At 41.8% G+C, this 10,908-nt stretch overlaps 1 protein-coding gene across 1 annotated transcript; it reads right to left on the reverse strand.

Moving 5' to 3' along the window:
- Positions 1-874: 874 nt before the first annotated feature.
- Positions 875-7,127, reverse strand: LOC120435033 (NLR family CARD domain-containing protein 3-like). Its single transcript, XM_039603779.1, has 4 exons — positions 7,099-7,127; positions 5,497-6,048; positions 2,822-2,967; positions 875-1,008 (listed from the first exon to the last, which is right to left on the reverse strand). Exons 1-4 carry the CDS (start codon positions 7,125-7,127, stop codon positions 875-877), a joined length of 861 nt encoding a protein of 286 aa, XP_039459713.1.
- Positions 7,128-10,908: the final 3,781 nt, after the last annotated feature.

A 10,908-nucleotide genomic window follows, 5' to 3' on the forward strand; every position in this document is an offset into this window, starting at 1 on the left:
TACTGAGGAACAGTAGGTGGGCTCACCTCTGAACACTTAGTCTGAGGACTCAGTGAAGAGTTTTAGGATAGAGACAAAGTTTTGGCACTGCGATAACAACTTTAAATGAGTTACAATTCAGATTCAATCTGAGCAATTCAAATTCAAATTTAACTTATTCAAATTCAGTTTCTGATGGCACAGATTTCTGCCCATACAGCTCTTTCTGGCCAGACACGTGGCAGCACTTTTGCTATAATTTTGTTTGTATTTAACAAAATAAAAATGCAGGCATAAGCGTACACATTAGTTTTTGACTGCAAGTTAAAAACTGTTTTCTTTCCATATAAATCTCTCACTGAACTAACACAGCCAATCGCTCAACATGTTTGCACTCTCTTGTTACCTCGGCCAGGTTCACGGCTCTGAACCATGGTAAGGAGACCTCTGGCTAATACTGTGGGTTCCGTGTCAGGCCGTGTAGCCGGGAACTAGCTTTACTGTCTGGGTCAACCTTGCTAGCGAGAGACAGAGAGAGGCATTGAAAGGCTGCTCCAGCAGAACTTTATTGTTTCGGAGGAAAACACGAACACAGCGTACAGTCGAGTCCTAGTTTACTGGGCTCGTCAGGCACTCTTTTGGGCTGCAGTGTTTATTATTATATTTACATGCTTCCATCTCCCGTTTCTGCTCGGTAGCACCTCGTACTCTTCCCCTTTTTCCCCCTCCCTCACGCTCACACACACACAACGGGAGGGGCGGTCCCAAACGTTCTGCCTGCAGCAAGGACTACACCGCCCATGAGGCTACATTCCTAAAGGGCCATGCCTGTAACACTCTGCCATCGTATTAAATCATTTTTCGTATAATAATTAAAAAAATATTTTTCTTCATATCAATATGCGGGCCGCAGGTAGAGGTGACGTGGGCCGCAAATGGCCCGCGAGTTTGAGACCCCTGGTGTACACTGTCCCTCCTGCCTCTGCCTTTGTACTGCTGCCTTTTGAACCTTTGTTTTTGAGTTGATGCCTGTGAGATGATAAGTGATGTAGGTTACAAATAAGTCTTACATTGATTAGAATTGAATTTGTTGTGCTATGCTGCTTTGTTCACTGTGGCTTTGTGGGCTAATGTTTGTTGTGATTTGTAGGAAAACCAGCCTACAAAATGCAGGAATGCGATCTAGACTGGGCACCTCTATCAACCTGGGTGAGGCCGAGTTTAAAGCTGCTACCACAGCGAGATTTGATCGGTTAAGAGAGAGAGAGCGATATCAAAACAGCCACGAAACGTCCCACATATATGTGCCCAAGTGTTGTATTGAAGCAATCAAGTGATGAATAACTGTTTTCCAGTATGTTGTTTTGCAATGTTGTTTTTATTTTTTTGCATTGTTGATTTGTTTTTTACCGAAGCAGCTAATAAAGCATAATGGAATACAATTTTGCCTCTTTCTTGTAAGATTCTATTATAGAATGAAACAATAATGCCAGTTACAAATAAAGATAATAAATTGAATGAATTACGAAACACTCATTTTATTTCTATTAGATCTGAAAATGTTGTGTAATACTACAACCTGAAATGACAAATAGATTGTGTTTGCCTGTACACGAGATAAAGGAAAAAAAAACAACAGCTGTGAAATGGAATAGTCCAAATCACCAAAGTAAACTGGACCTGGGCTTGTTGCAGGGATCTGAAGTTACTAAACATTTTGTGAGTGTATGCACTAAAACTTAGGACCATATAATAATAAATATGTGCATGATGAAAGTTGGGCAGCACGCTAACGTCCTTACTCCACTCTGTATGCTCGTATGGGTCTGACCATTTCACTCCTTTGATTTTTTCCTCTTACTTTTTTTGCCTTTTCATCACGTCTGTCTTTGTACGGACCTGCCGTGTTCTCTGTCGTTTTGTACATAACTGTTTTTGGGGCAAATAAAATGCAAGTAGGGATTAAAACCGTAGAATTAATGATTATCGGCGCTGGAAATGCTAGCACTTGATGCAGTGTCTTGATGTTGTTGCCACGGGTACCCACAAAGCAATGCGCGAAAGTCACGTGGTCTGTCAATCTCTATAGATAAGTTTTTTTGTTTGTTTAAATCACCTCATTGCCTAGTGGGTTGTTTCAGTAATGGTTTTCAGTTGTGGTAATAAACCTTTTGTTTTTCTTTTTTATCTGACCCTCCTGTCTCCAGGCTCATTCATGTTACCTCCCCTGTCACCTAGCAGAGCTGGGGCGTAACATGTTTCTCAGGTTAGGGTTAATCCATTCATTCTACAACTGTTTGGTCCTGTGTTCGGCTGCTCTGTGTTCCTCTGCTTTAACACATACCTCACCACAGCAGCTGTGTGGGTCGTCTCTGTAGCAGCCATATCACCTTCTGATACCATGAACATCATCACAGCTCCTAACTTCACCTTTGTTAGCTTTGCAATAATTCATGTCTTTCTTTCCTCTCTCTCTCTGTTTCCACACAATCTCAAAGTCTCTGCAGCCTGTTTTTATCTGCTATCATCAGATCTTCAACAGCCTCATTCACATCCCTCACACACTCTACAGCCTCATCAATACTGACTTCATCTTCACTGACTGATGGAGCACAACATGAACCTGTGGAGGCTGAAAAACTGTCCTGTCAAACATCTCCCCGTCACCACTCCACTTCTGTCAGCCTTTAAATGAACCCTGCTCAAGTCTGTCACTTCTATTTGGAGCCAAAAGGAAAAACTGTCGTTCAGTCATTTGGAAAGACACAACATTTCTGAAAGCACTCAAAAAACAGCTGCAGTCAGTGAACTCACCTCAGAGTCTCCAGTCGACAGTTTGGACTCTCCAGTCCAGCACACAGAAGCTTCACTGCTGAATCCTGCAGGTTGTTTCCACTCATGTCCAGCTCTGTCAGATGGGAGGGGTTGGACTTCAGAGCTGAAGCCACAACTTCACAGTGAGTCTCTGAGAGTCCACACTGAGTCAGTCTGTGATTATAGAAAATATAAAATGTGTTATTATAAAAGTAGAAAATCTGCATTATAAACACAGACTGAATATATATGAAGACAAAACAGCGTGAGGTCATAATCTGATGAACATCTGCTCTTCACATCTGTGCTTCAGCTCCTCTTACTGTGTTTGACATGACACAATGATTCAGTCTCTCTCAGACCTGCAGACTTTTAATGAGAATCTTTGTTTGGCTTTAATCTGCAGATGAAGGAGGAAGATGGTGTCACATTTAGGCTTCCATAATGTCCACAGTCTGTCACTGAGATCTGATCCAGAGTCAGAGTGAAGACACACATTTGGACTGTTTCCTGTTTTGAATCCAGAACATTTTGAATGAGTTCAGCTCAGTGAAGAGTTCCAGCTGGAAAGATGATCTCTGTTTGCTACCTGCTGCTGTCAGGTACGACTGTTCACGTCCACACGCAGGAAAAACCTGCTGACTGTTACCAAACGGAGCAGAAATCTCATCACTGGACAATAATGATGAATGAACTCAGAGCTGCTGATATCAGATCTGATTTCAGGGGAACTAAACACAGAAATAATTGGCTCATTTTAGCTTTCAGAGCCATTATCTGCTGGTGTGTCGCTAGTTGCCAGAAAATGATTTGTATTCCTGATCAGGGCTTCAGTGTTTATGAGTCCAGATCAGGGGTGGGCAATCTCAGTCCACGAGGGCCGGTGTCCCTGCAGGTTTTAGATGTCTCCTCGAACCAACACAGCTGATTTAGATGGCTAAATTAGCTCCTCAACATGTCCTGAAGTTCTCCAGAGGCCTGGTAACGAACTAATCATGTGATTCAGGTGTGTTGACCCAAGGTGAGATCTAAAACCTGCAGGGACACCAGCCCTCGTGGACTGAGATTGCCCACCCCTGGTCCAGATCCAGGTGACAGCAAGTCAAAATGATGTTACCGGTCTGTGTCCAGCAGCAGCCTGTATTCACTTTGAATATTGTTATAACCTGACATGGATCAGTTTGTCTTTGATTGGTTTGTAAATGTCACTGTTTCCATTGGACCTGAGTGACGGTACAAAGACAGAGAGGGAGAGAAAGGAGAGAGAGGATGGAGACAGCAAAGAGAGAGCAAACAGAAACAGGTGAGAGTGGACAGGTAACCAAGGTCAGCAACCAATCAGAGAGCTTCTGTCTGACCCACAGTCACTGCTGATGACTGCACATAACCAAGCAGTGTGTTACTTTGATATCAAATATGGATCCTGCTCTTATAATAATGATCATCAGATGATATTATTGTGTTATTTTGTAGCTGAATACGATGTTTGTGTGATTATCAGTGAAAGAAGCAGTGAGGATGGAGAGAGAGAGAGGACAGAGGGTGAAGTTAGAAACACTAAAAGGATTTTTCATGGATTTCATGGATGATTTGAGTGATTTCCAGCAGGACACTTAAACATGTCAGTGGACGTCCTAAAGAACATATTCACTGATATGAAACGTGTCATTGAACAGGATTAATATCAGTGGAAACATGGTGGAAACAGCTGTGACTGCATGGATGTGACACACTTCAAATCTGTTCTCCACTCTTGGATTTGGGATCCATGGAGCTGCTGCTGAGTCTGTACAATAAAGGATGGTGTGGAAGGTTGCAGCGTACGGACACAAACACTTTGTGCTTACAACCTAAACCTCCCACCGTCTATAAAGCACTGATGACATCATGACGTTTGCCAGGAGGTTAGCTCAGGGATGTAAACAGCAGCCAAAAACACAGCAGTGAATTCCATCAGCAGAAAACAGGGACGACATTTCAGCAGCAACAACTAAACACTGAACAATCAGCTGATTAATGAGGACATGAAGTCAGACATTAGGAGCAGCAGCAGGAATGAGAGTGAATCCATGTGCTGCTGTGACATCAGTGTTAGCTCTCATATCTGACACATGTTCAGTCCAGATGTCAGCAGTGTCTTCTCACTCAGTTTGTCCCACTGTGGGCAGCTGGTTCACCTCTGAGCCTCACTCTGACCCACAGCTCTGTCACTCATCAGTACATCACACTTTAATCACACTAAACCAGAGTCTTCCTCAGCACCTTCATCCTCACTCACCATGTCTATGCCACTAAACTCTGTGTCTGTAGTCAGAGGAGAAGCTCAGACGGTGACTGCTCTGGATATTTGTCCCTGTTTCTAACATTAGAGTTCACTTCACTACAAAGAAGCTCTTCATAGATTCTTATTTCTGTCTCTCTAACAGCAGCGTCTGAATGACCAACAACAGCAGCAGCAGATTGAAAATACTGACCCCTGATGACACAACACAGGTACTACATGTAGATGTGAGTCTACAACACACAGCGTACGACTGTCAGTGCAGGATCATGCTGAGTGCACACACATTTCCTGATCAATAGAAAATATCATTTTATCTGAGAAACTCAAACTAATGAGAGTCATTTAGTACTGTGTATATCTGAAGAACTGAACTACTAATCTACACTAATTAATGATGTTAATGATACATCTGGACTCACCCAGCCTTTCTGCAGTTCCTCACAGCTGGAATCAGTCTCTGTCGTCCCCACTCTGATGTGTTGTACTTCTGCAGGTCCAACTCATCCAGAACCTCCTCTGACATCTGCAGCATGAAGGCCAGAGCTGAGCACTGGATCTCAGAGAGTTTCTTCTCTGATCTGTTCTTTGACATCAGGAACTTTTGGATCTCCTGAAATAATGAGAGGTGGTTCATCTCCATCAGACAGTGGAAGATGTTGATGCTTCTGTCAGGAGAGATTTCATCACTGTTCATCTTCTTCAGGTTGTTGATGACTCTCTGGATGGTTTCTGGACTGATCTCTGTCTGACCCAGCAGACCTCCTAAGAGTCTCTGGTTGGACTCCAGACAGAGGCCATGAAGGAAGCGAACAAACAGGTCCAGGTGGCCATTTTTACTCTGGAGGGATTGCTGCATGACTATCTCAAGGAAATCATCCAGAAAAGAGCTGCCTGCATCATCATCATCATCATCATCATCATCATCATCATACCAGTCTATCCCCAGGAAGCCTTCCAGCACCTTTGTCTTCCTGTTGGTGAAACAGTGGAACCTGTAGACTGCAGCCAGAAACTCCTGAATGCTCAGATGAACAAAGCAGTAGACTGGTTTCTGGAAGATCACACACTCTCTTTTGAAGATCTCTGTACAAACTCCTGAGTACACCGAGGCCTCTGTCACATCCAGACCACACTGCTCCAGGTCTTCTTGGTAGAACATGATGTTTCCTTTGTCCAGATGTTCAAACGCCAGCCTCCCCAGCTTCAGAAGAACTTCCCTGTCAGCCTCCGTCAGCTCCTGTGGACTCGTCTCATGTCCCTCATGGTACTTGTTCTTCTTCCTCTTTGTCTGAACCAGCAGGAAGTGTGAGTACATGTCAGTCAGGGTCTTGGGCAGCTCTCTCTCTCTGCTCTGTAGTCAACATGTGCTCCAGAACTGTAGCAGTGATCCAGCAGAAGACTGGGATACTACACATGATGTGGAGGCTCCTGGATGTCTTCATGTGGGAGATGATTCTGCTGGACAGCTCTTCATCACTGAATCTCCTCCTGAAGTACTCCTCCTTCTGGGCGCCAGTGAAGCCTCGTACTTCTGTTAGCCTGTCAACACATGTGGGAGGGATCTGATTGGCCGCTGCAGGTCGGGAAGTTATCCAGACGAGAGCCGAGGGAAGCAGATTCCCTGGATGAGGTTTGTCAGCAGCTGGCTGACTGATGACTTCTGTGTGACATCAGACAGCAGCTTCCTGTTGGTGAAATCCAATGAAAGTCTGCTTTCATCCAGGCCGTCAAAGATGAACAAAAGCTGAGAGACAGCCAGCTTCTCTGCTGTGACCTTCTGTAATGTTGGATGGAAAACATGGAGCAGCTCCAGAAGACTGTACTGCTCATCTCTGATCAGGTTCAGCTCCCTGAATGAAAGCAGAACCACCACACTGACATGTTGGTTCTCCAAGCCCTCTGCCCAGTCCAGAGTGAACTTCTGCACTGAGAAGGTTTTTCCAACACCAGCCACGCCGTTGGTCAGAACCACTCTGATGGGTCTCTGTTGGTCAGGTAAGGCTTTAAAGATGTCCTGGCACCTGATTGGAGCGTCATGGAGGTCGTCCATCTTGGAAGCTGTCTCCAGCTGCCTCACCTCATGTTGGGTATGAACCTCTTCACTCTGTCCCTCTGTGATGTAGAGCTCAGTGTAGATCCTGTTGAGGAGGCTTCTACTTCCTGTTCCATCACTTCCTTCAGTCACATGTTCACATCTCCTCCTCAGACTGATCTTATGTTCATCTAAAACCTCCTGCAGACCAACATCTGCTAAAAGAAAGAAAAACAGAAAGAAAACTCTTCAATGTCTGAACAACACAAGAAGTCCAGTTTTCAGAAATGAGTCCATCAGCAGACAGATGTTCAGTCTTACTTTGTACACAGCTGCTCTGACTGGCTGTCTGCAGTCCAGCTCTGCTTCTGGATCTTTCTCCACACTGGGGACAGGAGGAGCCTCCTGATGAAGCAGACTGGTCCCAGTATGAGCAGATGCACTGTCTGCAGAACCAGTGTCCACAGCTGGTAGAGACTGGATCCTTCAGGACGTCCTGACACAAAGCACAGCAGGACAGCTGCTGCTCCTCACACACACTGCTCCTCTTCCTCTTCCTCCCTCTGTGGACACATTTATCACTAAAATCATTGACTGTCAGTGACAAACATCCAGATTTGATGACACTGTGCAGAAGCTCTGATGGTCACAGAGAAAAGTCAAAGTGGAGATTATTCCATGGACACTCTCTAACCTGAACCACAGCTACAACCCAACATTGTTGAGGCCTCATCTCCGCCATTCCTGACTGTAGAGTTTAAATATGCAACAACCAAAAATAAAAGAATTTGGTTCATTTCAAAGAAATTCACATGGTGACCAAGTAAAGTAACCCTAGGAAACGACACAATGAGCTACAACTTTATTTTAAAACAAGTCATCTTTTGAGCTGAACAGTTAAGGTCTTTATGTGCAGCTCTGAGGAGCTGTCGCTTCACTAGGATCATGTTGCAGATTAATCGTCTCCTGTTGGTTAAATTTAGACCTTCAGTTAGAATCTAAAGTCTTTTAAATCCTTTGTGGGAAGATTTTTTTTTTTATTAATTTATTTTTTTTTATTCAGGTCACCAAATGCAGTTGAACCACATGTGAATCCCTCTTTGACCATTCTACCACTCTGAGCTCTTTTTAATCATGTTATTGTAATTATCATTCATTTATTCATTATTTAGAGGGGGGTTATTTCATAATGCCACACAATAAGGTGATGTTCATGACAGAATTTCTTTCAGTCTTATTAATTAATAAACTAACAGATAAACTGTGACAGGCAGAAAAAGTCGTCTTTTCCATGAAGAAGAAAAAAGCTACGATTTAAACGAGAGAGTGAGAAACTTGATTGTTCATTTTCGTAATATATGTTTATGTGAAACTTTGGTTCTAGTATCTGCTGTGACCATACTGCAGTAATAACTACAAGTCTACATTTCTGTGACTGTTGATCAATCACAGCAGGAATCTGAGCTCATCTCTGCACACAGAGCAGCTTCAGCTCTGGGATAAACTGTTCACTTCAGGTCCTTCTCAAACATTTCTGTTGGGTTCAGGTCACTTGGCCTTTCTAGATCATCCTTCTAATGTTTGTGATGACTCAGCTCACAGACACTTATCCTGGCATTTTCCTTTAAAATTTGATGGTATAATTCATCTGAGTTTACAGTTTATCTGCAAAAATACAGAAAAACAGGCCCAAACGCCATAAACCATCAGTTTCACCATGTAGAATATATTGTTGTTTGCTTCCTTTTAAATCAGAGAAAAACTGACTTTGATTTTCTCTGTTCTCTTTGCCACAGCCCATCCCAGCAGCAGCTGAAGCAGCTGACTGTCACAACACTGAATAACACTTTAGGAGGAATGTCAGAGGTCAGTAAAGCTCCAGTTTCAACAAGAGTTAATTAATCAAAGTTCATCACACTTGTTACCTGGCTTGCACACATGTTAATGTTAGCCATTTAAATATTAGCAGGTAGCTGAGACCACAAACCTCAGTGGTCACGAGTGAGTCTACTACTGCCGGTCCCAAACCCAGATAACTGGGAGGGTTGCGTCAGGAAGCATCAAACACATGGATCCATCTACTGTTGCAACCCCAGTGGAAATAAAGGAGCCTCCCAAGGTACTTTTAGCTCATAGCCACATTAGCAGTCTGCCTAGCTACAATTAAGGTAGCTGCTATGGCTAATAATAAAACAGTGAGGCAACAAACATTATGGTTGTCCTGTTAGTCAGGCTCCTTCACTCGCTGCTTTGAAACCTCCTTTAAAACACACTTTTACTCCCTGACCTTTGACCCAGTGACATGTGACATGTTGACTCACTACCACAGGGAGCTTAAAAGTAGTCTTTGTGTTTTTCGGTGCTGCCTAAAAAGAACCTTAAAATATCTGTCCTATATACAGTTATGTTCATATATTTTTGTACTACATCAAGGAACTTAAAATATTGTTTGTAATATTCCAATCCTTATGGTTAAGTGTTTTTGTCATTTTTTAACATCATCAAGGATGTTAAAAACATCATCAAGGTATTTATTGATTAGCATTTTCAAATCTCAGTGAATATAGAATAAAGATTACCACAAAGCAAAAAATCATGAGACAAGGCTAATCAAAAGGTATTGGCTGAAGCACTTGCTTATTACGCCAACCCTTTTAACAAAAAATCTTTTGCATGCAGCTCCTGTACACAGGGCTCGAAGCAAAGAATAAAACAAAGCAAAGCAAAAAGAAACAAACAAACAAACTTTCCACCTTAGATAACTACATCAAAGGAAAACAACCAAGAGTTTCAGTATTATTATTCTTGCTCTTTTCATTCTTGATTAATATATTTTTCTAATACTCTGTTTTTAAACAAGGAAAATGAACTACACCTTTTTAAATCACTGTCATAACTATTCCACAGGTTAACTCCTCTAACAGAAACACATCTCTGCTTTATGTTTGTCCTTATCTTGTTTTTTTTTTAAAGACATCTGTTCCCCTTAAGTCATATTGACTCTCTCTGACTTTAAACAGCTTCTGAATACTGCGGCAAAGCAAGTTATTTTGTGCTTTATACATTATCTGTGCCATTTTATATTCGACTAAATCATAAAATTTTAGGGTATTCAGATTAATAAACAAAATGTTAGTTGGTTCTATATAGTTTGATTGATTTATAATTCTTATAGCTCTTTTTTGTAACTTGAAAATAGGAAGAGTATTTGTTTTATATGCATTACCCCATATCTCCAGACAATAAGTCATGTATGGAAGCAACAGAGAACAATAAAGTGTGTATAATGATTTTTTGTTCAGGACATGCTTTGTTTTGTAGAGAATAGCAATGGTTTTTGACATTTTTGTTGTCACATGATTTATATGAGACTTCCAGCTCAGCTTATCATCAATTAGCACTCCAAGAAATTTATTTTCATACACTCTTTCAATTTCAATTCCATTAACCCTGATTTTAGATACATTTGTCATTTGTCTAGTGCCAAAAATGATCAATTTTCTTTATATTTAATGATAACTTATTTACATCAAACCAGTTTTTTAATATATTTAACTCCTTTTCCACTGTAGTCAGAAGCTGTTCTAGGTTTTTACCTGAGCAATACAGAGTGGTATCATCAGCAAACAATACACATTTTAACATTTTGGAAACACTACATATGTCATTTATATATAATATGAATAATTTAGGGCCCAGCACAGAGCCCTGAGGAACACCACAAGTTACCTTCAACTGATTAGATTTTACATTAGTGATTTCGACATATTGATATCTGTCATCCACTTATATGCTATCC

Source organism: Oreochromis aureus, linkage group 3 (genome assembly GCF_013358895.1).
Source record: "Oreochromis aureus strain Israel breed Guangdong linkage group 3, ZZ_aureus, whole genome shotgun sequence".
Taxonomy (NCBI): domain Eukaryota; kingdom Metazoa; phylum Chordata; class Actinopteri; order Cichliformes; family Cichlidae; genus Oreochromis; species Oreochromis aureus.

Bases quoted from the DNA above. Each gene is read 5' to 3' on its own strand.
- LOC120435033 (XM_039603779.1), bottom strand. From the start codon at position 7,127: ATGGACGACCTCCATGACGCTCCAATCAG. The intron at 2,968-5,496 runs GTGAGTCCAGAT...CTATAATCACAG, and splicing joins AGGAACTGCAGAAAGGCTGG to ACTGACTCAGTGTGGACTCT. The intron at 1,009-2,821 runs GTCCAAACTGTC...ATCATCTCACAG, and splicing joins TCTGTGTGCTGGACTGGAGA to GCATCAACTCAAAAACAAAG.